Genomic DNA, 26,688 nt, shown 5'->3' on the forward strand with positions numbered 1-26,688 from the left:
CCTCAGAACATCCCGGTGGTGCCGACTGGGATTGAACCCAGACCTGCTGGGGTGAGAGTTAATCACGCTTACCACTACACCACCGGCGCCGCTGCCGCAATATTTTGATTAACATATTTATGTGAATTGATAACTTTCATAGCATCAAACTTACGTCTTCGGGTTTGAGACCATATGAAACTTTCAGTAGGTTCTGATTTTCATAGTGCACTAAATCTCTGAGATGAAAAAAGGCTTATTTCGTTCGAAATGAACCCAATGGATTCAAAACATCTGCAGGAAGAAAAATTAATTGATTTTTGATCCAGCCTTGAACTGCAGATTTGAAGACGGGCACCAAATCGCGCATTACTTTGATTACTCGTGTACTATCAAGAGGATGGAGTATAGGTTAACTTTGCATGAAAACGTTTTTATGTGATTATAGACCTTAACAATTTACAACTTTTTGTTGTTTGGCCCTCAATCAGACGTAATAAAATGCACTTTACAACCCGCTTCAACATTCTCGATTATTTCAAAGATCATGTCTTTGAGCGCCCCTTCAAAAATCGTATTACTGGTAAAGTGATAGCCCACCACTTGTTTCCACCGACTTCTAACTCCTACAAGCATCAGCACCAACACATGACTGTCAACCCCTGCTAGTCCGGAAATCGTGGCGTTACCGTAAAACTTATCATTGGCTACACAGTAGCTTCGTTTTTCCTCTATGAACATCTCGTCGAATATAATTCCGCAGTCGAGATCTTCGGGCACCATGGTGTTACATTTTATCTTCAGTTGCTCTTAATTAAGAACTCCAGTGTCGAATTATAAATCTTACATTCTCCTTTGTAGTGTCCTTTGTGATGGAAGAGGATATTTCTTTCGTTCATGTTCGTAGTCTTGTTTTCCACACACACGCATTTTGTCTTCAAACTTTCTGTTATGGTGATATCACTCCACTTCTTAGGATTTCTTTTGTTGTCGAGTAAAACCTCGACCTGGTCTGGGTTGAGGGTTCTTTTCAATGATGACATTGCCAAACTGGGCTTTGCATCGTGTTTATCGAGCATTGCTTTCTGTTGGTTAACTGTATATTTTAATACATTATATTGCTCTTTAGTGCATCGATACGACTAGAATGAAAAAATAAAATAAGTATTACTTTCGCTTTTTTAATTACCCTTCATAAATCTTCTTTTCGTTTAAATCGATTTGCGAATCGAGTTCATACTCCTGAACTGATTGCCTCTTCCTCTTCGCCAATTGGGTCTCCTGGTTAGAATGCTCCCATGCCACAGAAATATCGGCATCGTTATTCTCTTGTGTTTCCATTTCAATTGAATTCGGATTCATGACTCCTAACTCTTCGTCCAACTCCTGTATATTTGAAATTAGTGGAACAAACTTATATACAGGAGTGACGGTCCGGCGTCGCAAGATTTTTTCCCTTGTTTGACGCAGGTATGGGTATGTCACAGGATTCGAAGTGGAACTGAAAAAAAAACATGAAATAGTTTTACCGTATATTAAAATATTTTTTTATTTACTTACACTACACAGTCTGCTGCTTTCCGAAACATCACTATCTGCTGGAATATTACAGAACTTTCGCCAAATATCACGCATCACATCATCGACCGAAAATCGGAATAAACCGATGTTTTTGAATCCGGGAGTTGTTTTGTTCGTGCAAAAAAGAACCAGGCACTTCATTTTCGAAGGAAGTCTTGGAAAATATACTTGTAAACAACAGCAATATGAAGACTGTCACGGGATATACAGAAGTTCAAGTAAAAGCTAGCTGGGAGAGAATCACTCATAAAGGACACGGAACTACAGCAACGCACGCCTTATATGTACCTTCGATGGTCTGCTACGGAAAGAGGACGATCGTCGTGCTGACTGCATAAAGTTTTGCTAGTGAATCAATGAGTTCATCCATCTGACAGTTTAACAGGTGGCTTTGCGATGGATATTATTACACACGGTTAGAAAAAAGTACCAAAAATTAAGTTCTTTTCACTCACTTCAGGTAAATATGATTATACTCAACGTTGAGTTCCCACTCTTTACTACCCCTGTTGGGTGGTTTTGCTGCTCCGTTTTTGACAACAATAGAAGGAGAAAAGGAGACAAACTAGTCAAAAGTAGGTAAAAGTGAACTTTCCGTTGAGTACCTTTTTCTTACCGTGCACAATGGACGAGTGCACCGATGAAATTTAGTTCATTCACTCGAGAAAAAGTGACATGAGCTGCGGGAAATGTTTACTAATTATGAACACTAAATGTTGATACACGTGATTAGTAAACATTGCCCACACCTTGTGTTACTTTTTCTCGAGTGTTTGAACTCAAATCCATCGGTGCACTTGTCCATGGTGAATAGTAATATATTAAGTTATGTGTACGCTAGAGTGATGCAAAATTTGAAATTTTCACTCCACAATACTTAAACGATTCCAAATCGGATCCTGACTAACCTCTCAAAATTTGAACCCATTTGGTGAGAAACTGAGATGGCACAAACCATTTGAAGTTTGTATGGGAATTACTATGGTAAATCCAAGATTTTTGTTCATGTCTATCTAATAATTCACCATATCGGTCTGCTTCAAAAACTTTCAATTGTACTTGTAGGAAATTTTTCCAGCTACAACTTTGCTCAAGACCGCTTTTTGATTAAATGCAAGGATCGAAAGTTATCAATGGTTCAATGCGCTGATGTCTTATGATCATGCTCAATCAACTGCTCAGCAGGCAACATTGGTGTTTCTGGGGCGTTGAATAGGACACAAAAATCATGGCTACTATGTCACACTGCAAAATACAGTGTTGCCTACAGAGCAGCTGCTTGATCATGTCATAAGTTTACAAATCTCTTACATAATTAATAACTTTTTCCTGTCTCGTTTTACCTAGAAACGATCTTCAGCAAAGTTGTAGCTGAGAAAATTTTCTATAAGAATGGCCATCGAACTGTTTTGCAGCTCAATATGGAAAAAGAATAGAAGGCACTGAACAAAAAGTTGAGATTTCTCATAGTAATTTACATGTAAACTTCAAATGGCTTGTGCGAAGTCTGTTTCTAACCAAATGAGTTGTTACTTTGGGAGGCTAATCAGGACCCGATTTGAAACCATTTAAGCACTGTGGAGCGAAAAAGTCAAAATTTGCATCAGTCTAGTGTACACCCTAAATCCCTACAGTAAAAGTATGGACGATTGTCACCACAAAACTGAAAAAAAGCTGTTCCAATCGAGCAAAGCGGTGCATTTTGACGGTTCGATTGGAACAACTTTTGACAGACGTCCATACTTTTACTGTAGGGCTTTAGTACACCCCACAGGCAAGGATGCTAAATATTCTATTTTAACAGGGATAAGGCAACAATCAATACGAAACTAACGATTTTGAATTGGCTCACTACTTGACTAGCCTATTGGTCTCAAGCAAACGATTAACGTACCCCATTCTAGTCGAAATTCTAGTACTACGCAATGTTTGTTTTGATTCGCTATGAAAGTTTGACAGGTAAAGTGAGGGGTTATTGGTTTTTCCTATGTTTCGAGGGGTGAATCGATTAGCTTGGGACCGAAGAGAGTACCAGAGCTGAGCCAAAAAGTTGAGCACGTTTCTTCGGGACCTACTAGTCTTAGAGTTACCTCTATGGATAAGGTGTCGTCTCTCTGCCAAATACAGATCTTAAATGCTGTTATAACGAAGAAACAGACAAATGGACCGCGCATGTGTGTGTGTGTGCGTGTGTTTTTTTTCTTTTTTTTTTATAGTAAGGTTTAGGAAAGCTTCAAGAAGACAGGCCAGGTGAAGTTGGCACGGTGTGGTATCCACTAGTTGCCTAGTGCAGCTCCACTAAAACCCATTCCTTACTCTCTCCTCTGCCTGGATTCCCCCGGGACCACTGTGAAGCGACTACTTCGGGGGGTGGCTGTGCTCATGCACTTGTCGTACTCTCAGCGCTAGCTGGCGTTGCTAGATCGCTGCTCTTCTCTCCATTTACGCTGCAGCTCCGACATAATCTGCGTGACTGCCCTGCTGACGGCATTCCAAGTGCCCTCCTCTCGACACATTCTCCACGTTAAGGACGGGCATCTCCGTTCGCACTGCCTCGAACCTTGGACAGTCGAATACCACATGCTCCGGCGTTTCATCGACGTTGCCACACTCCGGACAGAGGGGTGACGCTGCGTGTCCGAACCGATGCAGGTATTTCCTGAAGCAGCCGTGGCCAGACAGGAACTGCGTTAGGTGGAAATTGACTTCTCCGTGTTTTCTGTTCACCCAGGTCGAAAGAATCGGTATTAGTCTATGTGTCCATCTACCGTTCTCCGTCGTGTTCCACTTCTGTTGCCACTTAGCCAATGATTCCACTCTCACAACTTTCCGTACTCTTCCGGCTTCTCTCCGCCTGTAGCACTCGCTGTCCTCCGCCAGGGTGATGCCGATAGGGATCATACCTGCGATAACGCATACTGCTTCCGACGAGATGGTTCTGTACGCACTCACGACTCGCATGGCCATGAGCCGGAACGTACTGCTCAGTTTCCTTTGGTTCTGCTTCGTTTCCAGCGCTGGAACCCAGGCTGGACCTCCATATCTCAGTATCGATGATGACACGCTGGCCAGAAGACGCCTCTTGCTACTGCTGGGACCAGCGTTGTTCGGCATGATTCTAGATATCGCGTTGATGGCCTTCGAAGCCTTCTCACAGGCATATTCGACGTGGCTGTTGAAGTTTAGCCGGTAATCGATTATCACTCCCAGGTATTTTAACACACGCTTCGAGGCTATGGTGTGCTCCCCGACGGTGATTTCTGCCCGCTGTACCGCTTTACAGTTACTGACCAATAACGCTTCCGTTTTGTGGTGGGCTATCTGCAGCTTCGCTCCTTGCATCCAGTTACCAATCATATCGATCGCCTCGGTTGACAACACTTCCACCTCTTCCAGCGTCTCGCCTGCTACCGTCAAGACGACGTCGTCCGCAAAGCCAACGAACTCAACTCCTTTGGGCAGTTTCAGCGTTAGCACGCCATTGTACATCCCGTTCCACAGCGTTGGACCAAGGATGGAGCCTTGTGGAACTCCCGTTGTAATCCTAATCGATCTCTGTCCCATGTCTGTCTCGTGATGTGATGTGATGTGATGTAAAGGATACCACTTATTGTTGCAAGGCACAGCCATTAGACAGTGGATTATCCTCCAAGTATAACTTGATCAAGTACGATACCTGGTTGTATTCAATTAACCATTTTAAGAAGGGCCAAAAACGGAGGGGCGGACCCGTAAGCAGATACACTTACGCGCAATCCGCGAAAGTCCCATGTCTGTCTCGTAGACCAGAACCCGGTTCTGGAAATAACTCCTCAGGATCCTGTACAGGTAGTCAGGGACCCTCATACTATGCAGTGCTTCGGCGATGGCCTCCCAGCTGGCGCTGTTGAACGCATTCTTGACCTCGATCGTTATCACGGCGCAATATCGATCTCCTCTCCGCTTCTGTTTGGACGCCTTCTCAGCTCTCTCGACCACTGTCCGAATTGCATCTCCCTTTCCGGAATCCGAACTGCCTCTCCGACAATCCGTGCTCACTCTCCGTGCATTTCATCAGCCTATTTAGGATGATCCTCTCCAAGAGTTTCCCGAGTGTATCCAGCAGACATATAGGCCTGAACGATGCTGGATCATCCGGTGGTTTTCCTGGTTGCGGTAGCAACACTAGCTTCTGTATCTTCCACATGTCAGGGAAGTGACTCTCGTCCAGGCATTTCTGCAGCAACATCCTGAACATGTCCGGGGATGCTTGGATCGCCACTTTCAACGCTAGGTTGGGGTTTCCTTCTGGACCGGGAGTTTTCTTCACCTTCAATCGACTTCGTTCCTCGTTAGTGACTTCGATGTTATCTCCTTCTCCTTCTCCGTACGGTGTAGGTGGCCAGGTCATTGGGTCGTGCTTCGGGAACAGTCCTTCCACGATGACTTTCAGCTTCTCTGGGCACATTTTAGCGGGCATCGTTGGACCTATGATCTTCGCCATCACCACTCGGTATGCGTCGCCCCAGTGGTTGGCATCATCGTCTCGACACAGCTCCTTAAAACAGTTTAACTTGCTCTGCTTTATCTCTCGTTTAAATGCGGCCCTGGCCGCTCGAAATACTCCTCTTCGTTCCTCTCTGTCTGCTTCTGTTCTTGCTCTCTGAACATGTCTTCTGGCTCTGAGACAACTAGCGCGGAGGGTGCTAAGTGCCTCGTTCCAGCAGTAAACTGGACGCTGTCTGTTATTTGGCTCCAGTTTTCTCGGCATGGTCGTGTCACATACTCTCACTAACGTTTCTGTCAGCTCGTCCACGTTCAGAACCACGGGGCTCCTGTCCAAACGAAGTGCTTCAACGAAAAGATCCTTGTCGATAGCCTTCGTCTGCCCGTACTGCCCGAGCAGGAAAAAATAACTCATTAATACCAAATTCAGGTATGGAAATAGCATAACTTGCAACCTAAATATGGTATTAGTGCGGCTGACATAAGAGGTAAAATACCAAAAATAATACCACAAAAATGTTCTACGAATAACGAACTAATAAATAATTTTGTTATTACAATAACAAACGGATAACAGATGCTTTTTAAGATGCCAGTATACCACAGCTTGTTATTATGAAGGTCTTCTAATACCAATTCAATAACTCTTTTAGGTGTTATTGTCTAAAAACTGAAAGATCGCATTTTGTTATTTTGGTATTCATTTGATATTTTACAAAATATTTCGATAACTGATCAAAATCAAAACAAGGTTTTATACCACATGCATACCAAAATCTGGTATCATACCACATTAAGATATTCATTTGTTATCGATTAGCTATCGGTACCTGCGCGGGTGGAGAAAGTAACGTCGATAATGGATTCATGGCCGTCTCTGCAAAAAGTGGTGCTGGTGCCTTCGTTGGCCAGCATAACTTCCAGTTTTGCCAGAGCTTCCAGCAGACTGTGCCCTCTTCCATTGGAACATCTGCTTCCCCACTCTACTGCCCAAGCATTGAAGTACCTCCGATGACTACCGGTTACTTCTCCATCGTCTATCTGGGGGGTGCGTAACAACTACACATGAAGATTCCGTTGATTTTGGCGATCACGAAACCTTCGTATGAGCTCGCAACCACTTCTTGAATGGGGTATCTGCCCATAACTTGAATAGCAGACATCCCAGCTCTATCCGCCACCCAATTACCGTTATCGGGAGGGACTCGATACGGTTTCGCAATTATTGCAACGTCGCACTCTGTTTCTGTTGTCGACTGCCACAACAGTTGCTGAGCAGTGTCGCAATGATTGAGGTTTATTTTGGTTACCTCCATTACTGTTGGCCTGCCATTGCCTTTTTGTATGCTAGGCATTTGAAGCCTCCCGTCGTAGGATCGTTTCGTCCTCTTTTTGCAGAGCATGCACCTCGCTTGCTTTTCCCCACATTTCCTGCATAGATCAGATCTGTCGGGGCCATTGCAGTTCCTCTCCTGGTGACCGAATCCCGTGCACTTGAAGCATCGCTCCAGTTTCTTGGTAACCCAAGGAGTGGCTTTCAGTGAGCACACTGACCACCCAACCTTGACCTTGCCCGTCTCCAGCAGCTTGTTCGCTGCAACTGTCGAAAGCCGTATCACCACCGTTTGCATACCGCCGTACGCCTTCCTTATCCGGATTGACCTCGGTACATCTACCAGATTACAGTGCACTCTTAACGCACTTCTCAGTTCCTCTTTTGTAGTGATCTCGTCCAGGTCCCTGCACTCTACCACTGTCTCCTGGTATAGAGCTCTTACGCTCGCCCCTTCGCCAAGAGACTTTTCGACGAGCTCCTAGAAGGCTGAGCTCTTGATCGCAGGATTCTTTTTCAGCTCAAAGAGCATCTCGCCTTTCTGGGTGCGCCTGGTTTTCACCATTTTCTCTCCTAGTTACTTCAACTCCGGATCCTCTAGAACCTTCCGGAGGAGTGCTGCATACGACGTCTTTTCCTTCGACGATCAGAGCATCGCCTTTACTTCACTCCCTACGAGTCTTGGGTATCTCCTTCTTTTGTTCTTCTTTTTCTTCAGTTATTTTTCCTTCCGTTTTTTTCCACTTCTCCTTCGGCTTCTCGACGATACGCCATCCTTCCTCCTTGTGGTCTTCCTTGTCGTTTTTGACTTTTTTTTTCCTTCAGCTGCTGCTTTCTCCTTTGCTTCGATCAGTGCCCTTTCGGTAGTCACGGATCTCGTCCTCAGCACATCTTCTTCACGTTCGGCGGTTTTGATGTCCATCACCATTACCTTTATTGCCTTGTGGACGTTGCTCTTATTCTATTCCTGACCTCCATCAATTTGGTCTTCCCAAGCTGGAGTCCTTTTTGAGGTGTGCTACTGCTTGATTTCGGTGCAAACATCTGGCTTAGCACAAGACCTAGCTCTCCTTGGTGTTCTTGCTGCTCACCTTGAGGCTTACTCGTGCTGCTGGAACTCGCTGTGGCCACCAATATCCCACACCTTGTGATTAATTCTATAAAAGAAAACATGGGCACAGAAAATAATTTAAATGATTCCCAACTCGTTTTATAAGGATCATGTAGCCCACGCCCCGATTCCCACATCATAAAAAAAATGATAATGGCCCTAGTTGGTATTTCAGTAACTCCTGGTTTCAGTGGTTCAAGCTCAATTTAATTGACTGAGATTTTTGTTGTGAATTCAAAGCATTCAAAAACAAATCGGGCTGGAACTATAGCATACACGATTTCTAGTACGGTAGGCACTCGCAGGGGAACCCATTTCAAAGCGTTGAAATGCATCGCTTCGAAAGATTTACAAACATTCTTTCAACTATGTAGGTGTTAATCAATTTTCGATGTTATATGGAGTAGATCTATCGCAAACTTGCTAAATACAAGCTGTCCGGTCATCGGTGGATGGATGGCTTGGGAAAGGGGAGGAATATGAGAATCGATGATTGATTCCACGGGCTACCCAAAGCAACAACTTGGCAAACACTTAACACCTCACTGTTTATCGGATGACGGTGTATTCGGCGGTGGGGACGTCGAATGGCTTTGGCCTTTTAGTTTGTTAGATCGGACACGCTCGGGCGATTAGACGTGGGGATCTGGATTTATTTTTGTTTGGTTTGGATTATGAACGCTTAAAGTAAATACAATGCGGCGGTGCAGAGGAGACGAGAACATCACATGACTGGGAGCGGAATTATTGACACAATCAGTGGTTTTCAGAACTCAGTGGCAGTTTTGTCGAATTTATGGAGCAACCGATTTTACGGCTGGAAAATGAACGCGTATTTCAGGGAATTTGTTTATTTGATGATTCATGAGACAAGTTAATGATCCCTAACAAACTAAATGTGTTGGATTTTCTGGATGAATTCTATTCTTAGAAGGAAAAGTAGCCAACTATATAGATCAATGTCACGGCAGTTATATGAACCAAATGACTTTGACCACTTGAGTCTATCACGGTGAGTAAGTGGCTCTCCAGATCTAGTTAGTCATGCGTAACAGCAACTCGATCGGCAAACCGCAGATCGATTTTTCCTCACCGCAATAAGCACGACCACCGTCATCTTGGCCTTAGAATTATCTAATTTCTACTAGATAAAATCAATTACAGTCTGTGAGATATGCTCGGATCTTAAACAGGTCGTTTTGATCATTTTAATAAATATAGATAAACAAAATCAAAGGTTGAGCAACAAATTTACCATTTGCTTTCCTACTACTTTCAGATATAGCGAAATTCTCCACGGGGACCCCCACCTGCAGTCGATTGCATATGGCCAGCTGGGCTGTGTCACTGGTGGCGACAGCGATTTCGGCAATCACCCGGCTCAGTTAGTGACAGACGCAGAATTGACGAATACAAACAGCCAAAGGCACATTTGCAGAAGATCTCTGCACCCCCACCAAAGGATCCGTACTACTAAAACCAATCAACTTTCCTACTGGATGGATCAAAACTATCGCATTACAAATCATGTGGCATACCTACGTTTAGAGTTTAAGTTTAGCGATTGTGAAATAGTGGACTATCACGTGCCGTACTTATTGCGTTTTCATAAGCAGCAGCAGGATTAAGGCTGTGGCATTCCCTAGTGTCGTACCGCAAGCAGAGCTAAAACACAGGGGATGTATTTTTAATAGTTTTGAAACATTAGTTCTCTTTGTGATTAAATTGTATGGTTTGCTGAACTGGCTAGTTTAGGTTAAATGTGAACAATTTTAAGTTTTTAAGCTTTTTAGTACCTACACATACAGAATAAACTATTTTTGAACGGTAAAAAATGTAATTTAAAATAAAGAACACAATTGAAGCATAAACATAAAAATATTGTTATTGTCCAACTGAATCTTGCACGAAATGGCTACCTGGCATGTGGGATCACAAAGTAAGTGGTAGGGAAATGGTGTAAAACTCGTCGGCTGGATAATACAGCTTCATATTTCGCATATCAATACATTTTGATCAACTGTTTACAGTATCGACAAGTAGTATTTAAAGTTGATGCGTTTCTACATTCAAATTTAACACTCCAGCTATGAAAAAAAAGAAAAATAGTCGTAGAAATTGTTTTTGCGCTTAGTTCTTTTAGTTGATTAAAACCTATAAACAAAAAACTCTTTAAATATTGCAAATGGTGACCGGTTATGTGAATAAGGCCGAATCTATATCCGAAATGGAATGGATACCAACAGTAATAACAAAACCGTTAAGGAGGTCTTATGAAAAAAGACCGAATGACGAATGGCCGAATGAAAAATAAGCGACTGAACGAATTACCGAAAGGAAGAATGGCCAAAAAACGAATGGCCAAATGGACCAAATAGACGAAATTTATAATACGTTAACAACAAAGAAACTGATAAAATCTGACAGTGCGAATGAAATTCTACATTAAACATAATGCACTTTACTTAACCCGTTAACGCCCGACCTCCAGCAAGTGTTTGATTTTTCTAGGAAATACTCAAGGATTACTTTTATGAAATTAAAAATAAATCTACAGTTTTAATTTTTATAGCTGCACAATAGATGAACAATTCATGCTGTTAACCTTCTTATGCTCGAATTTTCGTTTTGATTCAACATACTTTCATTCGAACAACCTTCAAGGCAATAACGAGTTCTGTATTATTATTTGATATTAATAATAAAATTTGGAAGAACAGCTCATGTGAAAAGAAGGAAAAATCGCGGTTAAAAATATTAATTTCCGAAGCGCCAAAAATCACTACAAAAATATGTTTCGAAAGAATAGAAGATCCAACTATTCCTACCACTTTCAACCAGACAGTTGTTCATTTCAGTTTTAACTGTTATATGCGTGACGGGGTACCCGGGTAAAAATATCTTTCAGTTGTTGTTCAGACTGTTTTCTAATATAATGATCTTATTGATCGTTCCTGTAAATTGAAATTCGTCCTTTCAGCCATTCGTCCTTTCAGCCATTCGTCCTTTCAGCCATTCGTCCTTTCAGCCATTCGTCCTTTCAGCCATTCGTCCTTTCAGCCATTCGTCCTTTCAGCCATTCGTCCTTTCAGCCATTCGTCCTTTCAGCCATTCGTCCATTCGGTTATTTGTCATTCGGCCATTTGTCCTGTAATTTACAGGTTCTTACAATCAATAATTAACGTCAGGTGATGATGATGATGATGATGGTCCCACCTCTTACCCCTACAAAGGTTTGAGCTGGATGATTTATCTTTAAGATAATTTAATGTAAACATTTTAACCAGGTTAGCAAAAAAAACGAGCTGGTTACATTTACAGACAGTGATGTCATTTCACCGAAATACGACTCTAGCGTACGTATATTTTTCCACCTCTGAGGATGTATGCATTGCTACTCATACGAGCAAATCACCACGTTTACGGTGAGAACACAACAAACCCAGTGTGAGAGAGTGCTTATTAAGAATTTTTGTGGTGAAAACTAAAATCACTCTCTCTAGAGAAATGAATTTAAATGTGCTCCCGAGTTCACTCACCTAAAAGTTCTCGAGGGTTTACCTCTCGAGAGACCTCACTGCAGAGCCCACTCTTCAGAGCATAGATTTGAGCGCTGTTGAAGCATTCTTTTATTACTAGCATATTAAGCTTGTAGGACCTACTACAGATTAGTGCTTCGCTTCGTGCGTGTCAGTTGTTAATTTTGTTTGAGCGATTGAAAATAAAAAAATGGCTGAAAAAAGAAAAAGGGAAGATGTTGTGCAGCAATTCTTCAATAAGAAAAAAGTGCTAAATACAGAAGGAAAGGAGATTTTCTTATCTTGGTGTTCGTTGTGCGGCGAGGCTGGTAAGCCATTTAAATGTGATTCGACGTTTAATTTGTCGCGACATTTAATGGTTAAGCATAAAAAAGAAGCAGAAGAAAGTGGAATTACTGCACCTGAAGAGCAAGTGACCGGAGAAGATGCTCCGGGCAAGCCTAATCGAATCAGTGTAACCATCGATAAAAACACGTACATCACATCATTAGTGCTATGGATTACTGAATGCAACATCCCAATGAACTTTTTTGCAAAGAAGTGCGCGAGTGATGTTTTGTGGCCACTTGAAAGTACTTTGAAACTAAACAGTGTCAGCCGAAGGAACATAATAGGAAGCTCGTATGACAACTTTTATACGGTATCAATTGAAAGGCAAGTTCGTGTGTATTAAGGCTGATATAGCTTCACGAAAAGGTAGATCCGTATTGGGGATAAACTGCCAAGTTGTTATTAAGGGTAACATTGTTGTTCGTTCTACTGATAATGGAAAAAAAACTTTCTTAAAACGTCAGTGCTAATGAGAAACGCGCAAATGATAGTGTTAAACGAAAACGAAATGCAAGGACTCCCAGAATCCGAACAGAATATCATTGAGAACAGTATCGTTGAATTGGGGAACCAGGGCGAGGTTGGAGATGAAGTATTCGCATCTGTTACGTAAGTGAATTAATTTTTTTCATATAAAAAAAACTGCTGTGTATACGACCTTGGAACGGAAAAAATAAACACCGTAATTTTTTTTCAATTTCATAAAAAGTTCAAAGCTATAATTTTTCAGTCTGTTTATCAAAATTTCAGAAATGTTGACTGCTGTTTAGTAAAATATTGACAATTTATCGGTACTGTTTTAATCTTGATTGACCGGGTTTTTATGACGTTTGAGCAATTTTCGTAAAACACGTCATGCTGAACTACCCGTTTTCAAATTGTTTTTTTTTTTCTCGAAGTACAATGAATTAAATTAACTGCTATTTTATTCGTGATGAAAAATGTTCGGAAATCATGATTATTATTTTATTTTAATAATAAAATTTACTAATTTTACAATTACGGTTAACACTTTGGTGTTTTATTTTTCGGCCAATGGTCCCAAAGCCGTATTTAGGAAGACAACAATATTTGCACCTTTTAGGTAAATGGTGTCTTAGAGAATGTGCTTCATATTTATTTGGCCAATATTTTTATGTTAGTGAAATTATGGTGGTCCATAAAATAGGCGAATTGACAAAACAAACTTTTTTATTATTTGAGATAGACCAATAAAGTGTTCTAAAAAGTTGTAGAACAATCAATTCGAAGAAACTTTGCTGAAGACACTAAATTTTCATCTCTATCGGTTTGGGCGCAAACATTGTTGTCTTCCTAAATACGGCTTTGGGACCATTGTGCAGTGTAGTCTTCTCCTTTCCAATAGTACACATATTAAAGGGATGTTGAAGCTATTTTTAAAACCGAAAGTCATAATCCATTTTAGATCGATGCTATTCGTTTACCATAAATTTTGGTAGTTAGTAACGTAAATTTAGGAATTCTTAACTTTAATTATATAATTCAGTAAATATTGTACCGATTGAAAGCATATTATTATTATTATTTATCTTTATTAGGGAGGCTTTCAGCCTTGGGCTGGTTCGCCTCCACATTGAAAGCATAATGTTTTACCTATGAATTAAAAAAAAATGCAGCTTATTTAATTGATTGTAGGTTCTTCGAGAAACAACAATTTGAACAAGGCTGTTCAAACTTAATGAAAACTTTGTCAATCAAGTTCAAAACAGTACCGATGAAAATTTAATATTTTATCCACCAGAAATCAAAATTTCACGCAGAAGAGTTACAGATCTTTATTATTTTTTTATTTAAGGCACCACGGTGCAGTGCTGCAAAATCTCGACAGTACACGGTGATATTGACAATTCTGCTTTGGTCACTCATTGCAGCCAGCAGTCATAGTCAAGGCAAACCATGTCAATTGTTAATGACAATGCTGTCAGTGACGAACATGTGCAGATGTATTTATTAGCTAAATTTGTAACGAAATTAAATGACTTGAGCAAAACAATTACATGGATCCATTTTAGTGAATAAGTATCTACGTCCTGAGCTACTTGGATAACAATAATGTGACACAGAATGTACTAAATTACACTTTTTGTTACCAGGTGAATCTTTGTCATTGACGAAAAAATGAATGAGATTTTGACGAAGGTTGTCTGTCAGTGACTATGTGACGTACAATTTAGTCAATATCGCGCGAAAGTCTGTCAGTGACAATGACAAATCTCAGCACTGCCACGGTGTTTACTTTTTTCCTTCCAATGCTGTACTATGCAGTACTCTCCACGGTGAGTGGTATCGTGGACCCACCACTATGTCTATGTTGTTTTTGAACCAATTGCGCTCGTTATCTGTAAATAACAAGTTTTTGGTTGCAGAATTACAGATTTCACTAAAAATAAGTACACAGTAATCTTTTCGCACTGTTCAAAAAGCTAAATATTGAGTATCTTTAAATTTTCAAGAGCTTGAATTCATCAGTGTAGATTGTCAGTACTGTTCTGACGCTGCTAATGCTGGGGTGGGACGTGCTGTCGAATCAGCCTACTGATCATTCTTGTATGAAATTGGTTCCAAACGTAAACAAACAATGTAGGTTCCTTATGGCTTGTTTACGTTTGGTACCAGTTATGCGAGGTAGGTCACAATTGTTCGTATTTGACAGCCACCTCCCCCCTTTGTGCTAATGCTAATGCTAATGCAACTGAGAAATACCGTTGGTGTAAAGATAGCCTTCCGGCTCAACGTCAACGCCAATATCGAAAGTAAAACTAGCAATGGAGCGTCAAATAATTAAAAATTGCACTTTCTCTATGTCCAGAGCACCAACCAGTTCTCCCACTCCAGTGTTCTCTGGAGTGAGCTTCTGTGACTTCTCTGCAGTATATTCTAGAGCTCTTGTGTCGCTCACCAGTTCCCCCCAGTGTAGAGTGATTTAATCTCACCGCGCAACAAAGCATCCTATTACACCAGAAACCCCGTAATCTGATGCTATTATAATTTTCAGCAATGTCAGGAATGCTCACGAACCCCTAACATTTGCCAGAAAACTTACTACTAACTCAAGGTATCTTCAAAATAGTATTTTTTTTTTAAATGTTAAATTCAGTCCTCTATATCCGTAATACGCGCACGAGGCTCAAACCTTTGTAGACTATTATTTTTTTACTACTACTATTAAATCAAATATCAAAAATCCATTATCACCATCGTGGCGAACAAAATAGTTTTTGCAGTGCTACAATAATTATTAAAAAGTCGTTATAACAGATATCCAAACAAAATAATCCGTTGAAAAAAATAACTTCGTCGAGATACATAATTTGTCAATTCATTAAAAAAAATCACTGGATAACCGTTCAAAAGACAGTTTTAGCGTGTGAAATGCAATGTCTCTTAAATTCTGCTAATGTTGTTGCACGCTTAATGTGTCTAGGCATCGAATTGAAAACATTTATTCCTTTAAAAAATAATGAATTCTGTGAAGCACAAGTCGAGAAATGTGGTGTTCTTTTTCATCCGCGTTTCTAGTATTATATCTATGATAGTCATTTCCTCTTTCAATTCGATCACACAAATATCGAGGCAGCAAACCGTTAACTACTTTAAAAATGAACATCATAGTCAAATATACAATTCTTTGCTTCACCGACAACCATTGTAAGGCGTCTAGCATCAAAGTTGAGGAAGTGAATCTATTACATCTCAAAATCAAACGCATTATTTAACTCTACGAGCGCTGTAATCTCGATATTTGTGTTGCATTGGACAGAAATAAAATGGATGGGCAAAAGTCTAGATGAGGAGAGATGATTGATTTGTATAGCTGTATTTTACTGGCAATAGTTAAATCGTTTTTCAATCGACATAGAATTCCATACTTCTTGGAAATTTTCTTGATGACTTGAACTTAAGTGTGTCATCAATAATCACGCCAAGAAATTTAATCTCCCGAACGCGATCAATAGTCTCATCATCAATTACAACAGAGACGTTCTCATTAACTCGATTCTGCGAAAGTACCATAAATTTAGTTTTACTTGTATTCAATTTTAACTGCTTATACTTCAACCATCTACTTAGATACTGCAAATCTTCATTCAAGTGTGAGACGGCAACTTCTAAATACTTAGCTGCAATGAATAACACAGTATCATCTGCAAAAAGACTAATGTCGCAAAAACTTAAAACACGTCGCAAGTCATTAATATACATAATAAATAAAAGGGGCCCTAATACACTTCTCTGGGGCACTCCAAGGTTGTTCCTCACGGGACTGGAAACAGAATCATTAAAACAGTCCGTTGAGTTCTGTCAGACAAATAGCTTTCAAACCATATATATGCAGTACTCGTAATTCCAAAGCGCTTGATTGTACTTAACAGTAAGGGCCTAGAAATTGTTTCAAAAGCACGTTTCAGATCCAAAAAACAGCAACAACCGTATCTTTACGCTCCAAGTTGTCTTTCCACTTTGCTAACACCAAATTCAATGCAGTTTCACAAGAATGCCCTTCCCGATATCCCGATTGTTCTGGTATCAACAAAGAGTTGCTATTCAAATACTCCAACAGCTGGCCTTTAACAACAAGTTCTAAGATTTTCTCTCATGTGTGTCCCAACATGTTGATGGGACGAAACTCTTCGGCTTTAATCGTTCCAGCAACTTTTTGAATAGGAACCACTAAGGATTCCTTCCAAATTTGTGGCACATGTCCATTCTGCAATGATTTATTAATAAGGTCCAGAAAGATGTGGCCAATGACATGAAAGCAATAAATCTTCAATAACTCTAGCATTAACATTATCTACTCCAGCCGATTTTCCTAATGAAAAACAAATAACTCTAAGTTCATCTAATGTGATTGGGTGAAAAACTTCAAATCTACAACTACTATTACCTGGCTGTTTTATTTCGTCAGGTTCATCGACCAATTCAATAGATTGATTAATCAATGAAACGCTATCTACGAAATAATCATTAAACTTAGCTGCAATTACTTGTTCTGACTGTTCTAATGTGCCATTAAAAGTTATGGACCACGGTTTGCAATTACTAGGTTTTAATAAAGATTTCAAAATTTTCCATAACCCTTTGCTATTGTTTTGATGCTGATCAATCTTCCTTTGAACATATTCACAACGGGTTTTCTTTATCGATTGTGAATACTTATTACGCGCGATTGTGTACCTAGTCCAATGATTGTCATTGTTAGATCTACAAAACTTTTTGTACCATTTGTCTCTTTTTCGTTTAAGACGCAAAAGATCCAAATTGTACCAGCTGTTGTAGTTTTTCAAAGAAACAAACTTTTGCTCAACTAGTTGATTGGTACACGTTTTCAAAGCGTTATTAAGAACAGCTGAAGATTCATCTAAGTTACCAGCCACGAATGGAAAATCCAGGCTTCTCTCAACAAGATTCGAAACAGCTTGCTTCGAATATTTCCTCCAGCACTTCAATTTTACAAAATTATCGTTATCGTCAACATGGTCTAAGACATTAATCACTAAAGTCTCATAATCGGTTATTTTCAAATCAGTATCCGTAACTGAACAAATGGAATCAAAATTGGAATAAACGTGGTCAATTAAAGTTCTACTGTGCCTGGAAATACGCGTATACTCATTTACCGTTTGCTTTAAATTAAAAAACTCAGCTAAACGCTTCAAATGATGCGAATTATGGTTATCACGCCAATGAATATTAAAATCACCAGCCAATATATTTAATTTACTAGAATCAAGGAATGTGTCGAGCCAGTTCTCAAAAACTTCAACAAAACGCTGGTCACTAGAACTGGGAGAATGATACAAAACTTTATAATTACCCATCTTCATGCCACGTACAACTGTAATGCCCTAGAACCAGTTACCGTCAATAACTTCGTTGGTACGAAGGTTAAATTGAACTGATTCTTTGACATAAATAGTGTGTGCGCCAGTGTGTCTAGAATGTTATAAACAAGCAGCAACAATACTATACTGATCAACAATCATCAGTTCTACATCAGTTTCTACAATATGAGTTTCAGATAATAAAACTAAAAGAGGACGTTTTTCCTCAACAATCTGACGTAATGCTACGTAGTTTGTTGACAACCCCGCAATATTCAAATATAAAAAATCGAATTGATTCACATTCCTGGAACTTGGCTGCTATTTATTGAAACGCAAGCTGCTTTTCTTCTGATCAAAAAGTCTTTTATAGAGCAAACATTCCGAGCTTAATGCGGCATGGTTGACGTCCAAGCTCATTTTTCGTTCTTTATTCATTTTCAAACAATTAATACATTTCAATACAGTTGACGTACACTCCGAAGTTTTGTGTTGTTGGCTGCACCTAGAGCATCTATCACAATTTTTGCAATCCATGCTCTTGTGTCCAAATTCTCCACATATGAAGCATCTCAACACATTAATCGCGGGAACTATCGAGCACCGATCAAACCCTACATTTACTTTTTTCGCACATAGCAAACATTTATAAGTATCGACATCGACTTCAATTAATCGCGACTTCAATTTAACTTGTTATAAGTGAAGCGTGGATTTTCAAACATGTTCACTACTTTTACATCATTAATAGCGATGTCTTCATTTTGACTTTTCATGTAGTCAATAAAGACATCGGAGGAAAACTGATCGTTCATGCCCACTATTTTCAATCTTGGCACCGAAGTGGGAACAACAGCACTATATTTTTCACCCAGATTGCTTTCAATACAATTTTTCACATCACTTACGTTTGCTCCTGTTGCACACTCAACAATAATGGAGCCATCTTTACCATTCCTAAAATTACTGATTTTGTGTGTTTTTGGATCCAACTGAGTTTTCAAAAACTTACGAGTATCTTCGCAAGGTTGTTTGGACTCTTTCGGTTTAACCACAATGACCGGACGAGTCTTACGATTATCTGGTTTGTTACTTTCACTGTTACTGTTACTATTAGTTTTACTTTGACTAGCACGACTATGTCTTTTTACAACATCCGCAAAACTCACATTTTCTTGAAAAACAACATCATCATCATGATCACTATTACTAATTACTAATTTACGTTTTTTGCGTCTGTTATTTTAGATGAACTGCGCTGATCATTCTTTACAGCTAATTGGTTTTCCGCATCAATTTAAGAAAATGAACATTTCATATTATCCAATTTCTCACAAATTAAATTTTCAAGACCATTTACATTTAATCTAATGTCTGTCATCCTGCTTTTAACCGCGATGTCCACCTGAGCAGCAATGTGATCTCGCATGCCAGTGATCGAGTCCGAGAGTTGAAAAACCTTCTTCATCTCTTCCTCTATCCTTTTGACGCGCGAGATCAGAGCATTCTGCTTGTCACAACTCTGATCTGATAGACAACTATCACACTTGAACAGAACATTTGCATTATCTGCTATAATCCTCGCCCTAGGCGAGTAAGAGAGGTGCCACAGTCGGAAGAAGTGTTAGTTTGTTTACTTAAATGAGCCATGCCCATTTTGTTATGGCAAGTTTGCTATAAGAAATGCTCCTCGTGTTTATTAGCGAAATTCACATCAAAGATTGATTAATTGCGTAGGAAATCAGTTTGGCACGGCATTTGTGACCAGCATACACCTTCCGGTCGTACGCAACAGGTCAAAAACAGTCCAAATGCGCAGATAAAAAAAATTTGTTTTGAATTTCTGTATGGCAAAATAGTGAACTTTTCGTGAACATTAACGGCAAAGAACTCACCAACACTGGGAGACCGTGAGTTCCTGCCCACCTGTCATTTCTTATCTCGGCACGGACCTACACATGTAACTGGGAGCCCACTCATAGCAATAGACTGCCCGCACGAGATGGGTGTATGTACTTCTACAGTGGCTAGGTCTTGAGTGAAGGAAACCCATCGAAGTACAGTGAGAGTGTCCAAAGCCATTAGATTACGACGATATTCCAACCAGAAATTCTGCAGATCCTCAGGTAACAAGTCGTCCCAGTCGTATTTTTCCTTCCATAGCCTTTGTAGGAATATTTTAGCATGGACCACTACAGGAATCAAACCGAGAGAATCTAAAATCCGAGCAGATTCTGACAAAACAGTCCTTTTGGTGATAGGAGCTTCGGTATCGAATTTCGGAACACTGAAGCTAAAAGTGTCGGTAGCTGGCTTCCAAATCAAACCAAGAGTTTTTACGGAGGACGTCGATGAATCCAATTCAAAAGATATGCGTTCGTCTGGGAGATTAGTGGGAACACACGTCAGAAGTTCAGCACTATTTGAGCTCCATTTTCGCAGAATGAAGCCAACCGAATTCGTGAGATCCATCAGTTCTTTCACGAGGACCTTGGCTTCGTCCAGATTGTCTGTGCCTGTCAAAACGTCGTCGACATAGAAATCCTTCTTAACAGCCTTTGCTGCTGTCGGATGAGTGGTTTCACCTTCACTTCCCAATCGCTGAAGGCACTTCGTTGCTAAATACGGAGCAGAGCTTGTTCCATATGTAACCCTAGTCAGCTTGTACGTTTTGATGGGTTCATTGGGTGAACGTCTCCAGTAGATGCATGTGAGGAGAAGATCTGCACGGCAAACCTTTATCATTCTGTACATTTTTGCCACGTCTGCAACGATTACGAATCTCCGGAAGCGAAAGCGTAGTGTAATGGAATGCAGATCATCTTGCACGACCGATCCAACCATCAATCCGTCGTTCAGTGAAATCCCCGTTGAGGTCCTGCATAAAGCGTCAAACACGACACAAAGTTTGGTAGTCGTGCTGTCAAGCTTCAGTATGGCATGATGTGGCAAATAATGTGCTGGTTCTTCCTCTGCAGAAACTTCCTCCATATGACCCATTGAAAAATACTCGTCGATGAAGTCACGATATAGATCTTTCAATGGGTTATTCGATGTGCACCGACGCTCAAGCCCATAGAAACGTTTTAGAGCGCTGGTTCTTGAATCACCAAGCTGCTGGATCACAGCTTCCTTTTTTTGGGAGTGTAACTACAAATCTACCATCATCATCCCGTGTAGTAGTTCGCTCGAATTTTTCTTCGCACATCGATTCCTCTACAGACAGCGTGCTTCTGTTGTTGCAGGATTCCAGTTCCCAAAATTTGGTCAATTTTTCCTGAAGATCGAGTGCAGCACAAGGATGCGACACAGTCCACGATGACGTTGAAGAACTTCTAGGTACGCATCCATAAACAACCCAACCGAAGACTGTTTCTTTAAGTGTGAGCCCTTCATCGAAAAGCTTCATTCTACCATCAACCAGTAGATCGTAATAATATTCAGCGCCTATAATTAGATCTATCGGACCAGGTTTGAAAAACTCTGGGTCCGCTAGAGCCAAGTGCTTGGGAATCGAAAGTTGCTGAACATCGACGTACTCGGTTGGTAGATTGGTAGTAAGTTTCGGTAGAACGTGCAGTTGAATGTTTTCCGAATACGGAGATATTTTGAGCGACCGTGGGAGTACTGTCGCATTCACCATTTTTGTTGATTTTGTCGAAGAACAACCAATGCCTGCTATAGACAGGTGACAGTTTCTGCCAGTTTTTTGCAAAGGTTCTTCGAAATAAAGCAGTATCGAGCAAAGCTCTTGCGAGTTGCACATTTCCATATTGGTCCGTTATGCGCACCAAGGCGGTGGACAACAGGACTTGGCGTGATGCAGTGTGCATGTTGACAGGCAATGAGTGTGTGTCTATTGAGGGAGTACGATCTGTGATGGATGGTGGGTGTGGATTTGTGCTTGCGATAGGGAATGAGCTTGTGGAAGGTCCTGAGTTTTGATTTGGTGTGGTTTGATTCTGGGCGTGTGGCTGTGTTTGTTGGTTGTTCGATTTCTGTGTTCGATTCTGTTCTAGTGGGACGGAGGAACCATTCTGTGACGATGTAGCAGCTGCTCCACTGTCTATTGATCCCATGTGCAAAAGCGAATGGTGCTTCCGTTGACAATGTCGACAGACACCCTTGGTGCAAAACCGAACCAGGTGCGAAGAAGAAAAACAATTTAAGCACAGTCCACATTTCTTCACCTTCTCATATCGCTCAGACACTTTCAGTTTCAGGAATGTATGGCACTTGAATGCTGAATGCTGAGCTTCTCCACAGAAAGGACACTGGGTCGAAGAATGTGCTGAAGGATGACCCACGGTTGACTTCGGTTTTCGCGTCTCGAAGGTGGTGTGTTTCTCTGGAGCAATTGATTGAAGCACAGAATATTGATTTCTTAGGAAAGACAGCAAATCGTCGTACTTGGGTACCTCCTTGGAACAATGATGTGATTCCCAATGGCGAAAGGTAATGGAGTCGAGCCTTGAACACACCATATGCACCAGTATTGTGCTCCATTTTGTAGTATCCTCTCCGATTTTTTCCATCATCTGTAGATTCCTGTCGTATTCGCTGATGATATGATTCAACGCTTCGTAACTCTCTCATTTCATCGGTTCAACAGCGAAGAGGGCATCGAGATGTGCTTTGACTATGAGTTTTTTTTTTTTTCACAGCGCTTTTGCAGGAGATCCCAGGCAATCGAATAATTTGCAGACGTCATCTCCAGTGACCCGATCTCTTGCAATGCTTCGCCTACAAGTGAAGATCGCAAATAACTAAACTTGTCCATGTCAGTTAACTGACGATTTCGATGGATCAAGCTTTGAAACATGTCACGAAATGTGAACCATCCACTGAAGTTTGGCAAACGCAATTCTGGTAGTTTCACCGTTGATGTAGGTGCATTCTGGTTTGAAACTACTGGAGGGTTTCCAGAAGACGATCCGGGGGTCATCTCATGATGGAGAGACTGCAATGACGACTTCAACTCACAATAGTTGTCCTCAGTTTGCTGGATTAATTCCTCGCTTTGCTGGGTGCGTCGTTCAGCAAGCGCTTCCAAACGAGCGGTGCATTCCGCTGAACCTTCCTTTGACTCGGCTGCCTCTTCCTCATCCATTTCGTCCGAAATCTGATCGATCTGTCTCCGAATCGTGTAAAATTTCTTCATCGTTGCTTCTAACATCTCCAGTCTGGTACTGTTCTGACTAAAGTGCCTCTCCTTCTTGAATCGATCGATGAATTTTCTTACACCATCGAAAGTGTTTTTAAGCGGCCGTTCTTGCCGTCGAAGATCTTTCAGTTCACTAGCCATTTTCAAAAATTCACTCTCCAACAGTTTATCAATTAGCACTCACTTATAACGTTTATAATGTACACTAGTCCAGTCAAAGTTATTTGTCTGAAGTATTGCAATAATTTCAAGTTCACTTTGCTTCACTATTGTCACTATCCACTATCAACTGTAAATTTTATAATCCACGATTCGCGATTCCTCAACGTCCAACGGGTGACAGAGACAGACAATTCGAACAATGTTGACTGCAGCAGGGGAACCAACCGAGCGAACAACAAGCCAAAAGTGAACGCCAGCAGAAACCAAGACGGTCAATCTAAAGGACACAAGGACAAGATTCCCAGAAGAAAATCGCATGCAATTGAAAAATAATTGATTGACATTTTCAATACCATTTTATTTCCACTCTAAACCCATTTTCAATCGGCGCGCATCTCATGCATGATGCCACCACAGATCACTGAATTTCATGCGAATTGTACTTCCCTTTTGCCTGCCAACTCAATCCTTAAAATCCGTCCTTCCTTGCTGTCTTGATTCCTTATTCGCTCCTCCAGTTTCTTCTATCCGAATTCAACAGCTACTACTGCTTCGATGCGATCCGCCGAATCTAGATGGCCGTTTCGATGGCGCAAGCGCACTGTCCTCCAGATGACAATGACCGTTGAACCTATTCTTCAACTATTCTTCTGGATCACTTCGATGGCGGGTATAACTGCCATTTCAATAACGTTCACGATGGCTGATACCGACGCCACTTCTATTGTCCACAATACGTTCGCCACGAGTCACTATTGTCCACTTCTTGGTCCGATTTATCGGGATTATCCAGTCCAACGGTCCCACAATCCCAATATCCGGCTCGAAGGACCAAATTTTTCTTACCAGTACCGTGCAGGAGACCCTTATTTCGGACACTTGAAAAATTTGTTCTTGAATAAATGAACACTCGCGTTGAAAATATAGAAAACGAACACTTTATTGACCGACGGAGTTCGATTGCAAAAAAAAACTGTTTATTTGCTGCTATTTGGGGCACGATCGATAGCTAACTAACTGTGCCCTGGTATATTGAAACGATACCTTGGGTCAGTGGTGAATATGAAGACCGAGAGAAATACCGATCGCGTACGATCAGTCCTATCCTCATCTAGTTTGCCCCCTAGATAGTGATAAGGAAAACTGATAACGATCACCGTGGGAGAGAACGGGAAGCTACTATTCATTGCTGTGGAACATGTCCGTGTTGCCAGTATTGCTGGTTTCTAGAAATTCTCAACAGTTATTAAGTACATTAAACTTTCACTTATTTCAATCCTACCCTTATTTCGGTATCGTTTAGGGAAAAATAGTCGAAAGCAAAAAGTACCACTAAACAGCAATTTAACCGAATGGTCGAGCTAATGGAAGAGCAACCAGAAATTGCGATTGGGTTTGCCAGGTTTAACACAGAGGAGTCCCTTAGCTTTGGATATGGACAGGATTCTGGATCAGGACAGTCGACCCGTCGCAATGACGCAATCGACGAGACAAGCGAAAACCAAATTCCGGAAGCTGAATACGAGGACAACGAAGCGCCTGCACCAAAAAAGAGGAAGACATCGAGGCACACTTTACTGGAGACGCAAGTGCATAATCAAACCAAGTTTCAAGATGTCATGATTAATGCATTCGGATCGTTTGACAAGAAATCTGCTGATTTAGCTTACTACAGCCGGCAGATATCCAAACGATTGGCCGAAATGCATCAGACGATGAAGGAAACGCTTCAAGAAAATATGCGCCATAATCTTGAACTGGAAAGGCTTACTTTGGAAAAATTGCAAGTAAAGAAAAGGTTTTTGGAGATTGAACTTATCCGTTTACCGTATGCATAACAACCAATTTTATTAATTAATATTTAAAGAATAAACATGCTGTTTCACCAAGGGATCAACTGTTCTTGTTCCATAAAGATATAGGAAAGAAATTCTATAACTTAAAAATCTCAACAGTGTGTTGTGTGCATGTGTGCGTGTGTGTGTGTGTGTGTGTGTGTGTGTGTGTGGGGGGGGGGAGGGGTTACCAAATTTGAGAGCTGTATTTCTCAGCAACCCGTGAATTGGTTTGAACAAATCAAACGTCAAATGAAAGGTATTTTCGTCTCATAACGCTATTGAATGAGTTCCAAATCAGTAATTTTGTTCCGGAGATATGACCGGAACATGTTGCGGAATACTGTGCCTACCCGTTTTTTTTTCAACACGTGATGTCCTTGCTGCCTTCTGTACATTGAAGACAATATTTAATGTATGAGTTAAATAGAATGTGCTCTAGGGAGTACAGCTGGTTGGTAATACACAATACATGATGTCATATGTAGCTAAAATCATTTACGCCACTGTAAGAATTGAACTTACTAAATTTGCCGATAAGACAGAAAAATGCATATCATGCAATTGCACTCACGTCAGTAGCGTTCACTTCTACCATAGCCTTGCCAAACAGAATTATTCATTTACCTTTCCTACACCCAGAACAGCGAACCCGAATGCGCGGATCATGTTACATCTTTCAATACGCTAATAGCCTAGCAAGCACATTGACATCAATGAAACAAACATAGAATTGTCACACCGTTATAGGCATCCCACTTTGCCTGCAGTAATTAAATATAAATCACACCATGCCAACGCAACAAATTGTAAAATGTATTATTACAATAACTCCGTATATAAACCCAAGCAGTTGATTAATAAAGACAGATACTTTCGATCAAAGAATCACTTTGAATTGCGATCCTCTCCTGCCCAACTTGGGATACACAGATTTGGACACCGCTAAAAGGAAAAAAAATTCCTCAAGGATCTGCGATCCTCTTCTGCCCTCTGGGATAAACAGATGAGGACACCACATCCATTCCTTGATTAAGCCGCGAGCCTGCATACTTGTAAAAAGGCATAATAATGATTCAAGAAGCATTGGTAAAAACTGGTGACAATATTGAGTGCCTTGAAGTACATTGGTTAATCCAGAACATGTCCCGCATGCCCCTGGGGCAGTGCCCAGAACCGGACTCAACCAAGAACCCATCATGCGACACATTATACATCATAACAAGATTAATGATGGCAATATTGAGTGCAATTATGTGATATGAGCCTAAGAAAGAACCAATTGCATCATGTCTTCTTCTTCTTATTCGCATTTCAAGCTTA

General features: G+C 40.8%; 1 protein-coding gene and 2 pseudogenes across 1 annotated transcript in view; 2 read left to right on the forward strand and 1 right to left on the reverse strand.

Moving 5' to 3' along the window:
- Positions 1 to 10,355, forward strand: part of LOC135706944 (uncharacterized) — a 60,333-nt gene extending 49,978 nt beyond the window's left edge. The window contains exon 3 of the mRNA XM_065228633.1: positions 9,769 to 10,355. Coding sequence (XP_065084705.1) covers positions 9,769 to 9,878 — 110 coding nt within the window. The 3' untranslated portion in view covers positions 9,879 to 10,355. The remainder of the gene's footprint in view (positions 1 to 9,768) is intronic.
- Positions 236 to 5,950, reverse strand: LOC135706947 (uncharacterized; annotated as a pseudogene).
- Positions 10,356 to 10,400: 45 nt separating the features above from the next.
- On the forward strand, positions 10,401 to 25,368 carry LOC135706933 (uncharacterized; annotated as a pseudogene).
- The last annotated feature ends 1,320 nt before the right edge of the window (positions 25,369 to 26,688 follow it).

This window comes from Ochlerotatus camptorhynchus, unplaced genomic scaffold (assembly GCF_037179485.1).
Source record: "Ochlerotatus camptorhynchus isolate MF236.1 unplaced genomic scaffold, CSIRO-AGI_Acam_v1.1 ptg000298l, whole genome shotgun sequence".
Classification (NCBI taxonomy): domain Eukaryota; kingdom Metazoa; phylum Arthropoda; class Insecta; order Diptera; family Culicidae; genus Ochlerotatus; species Ochlerotatus camptorhynchus.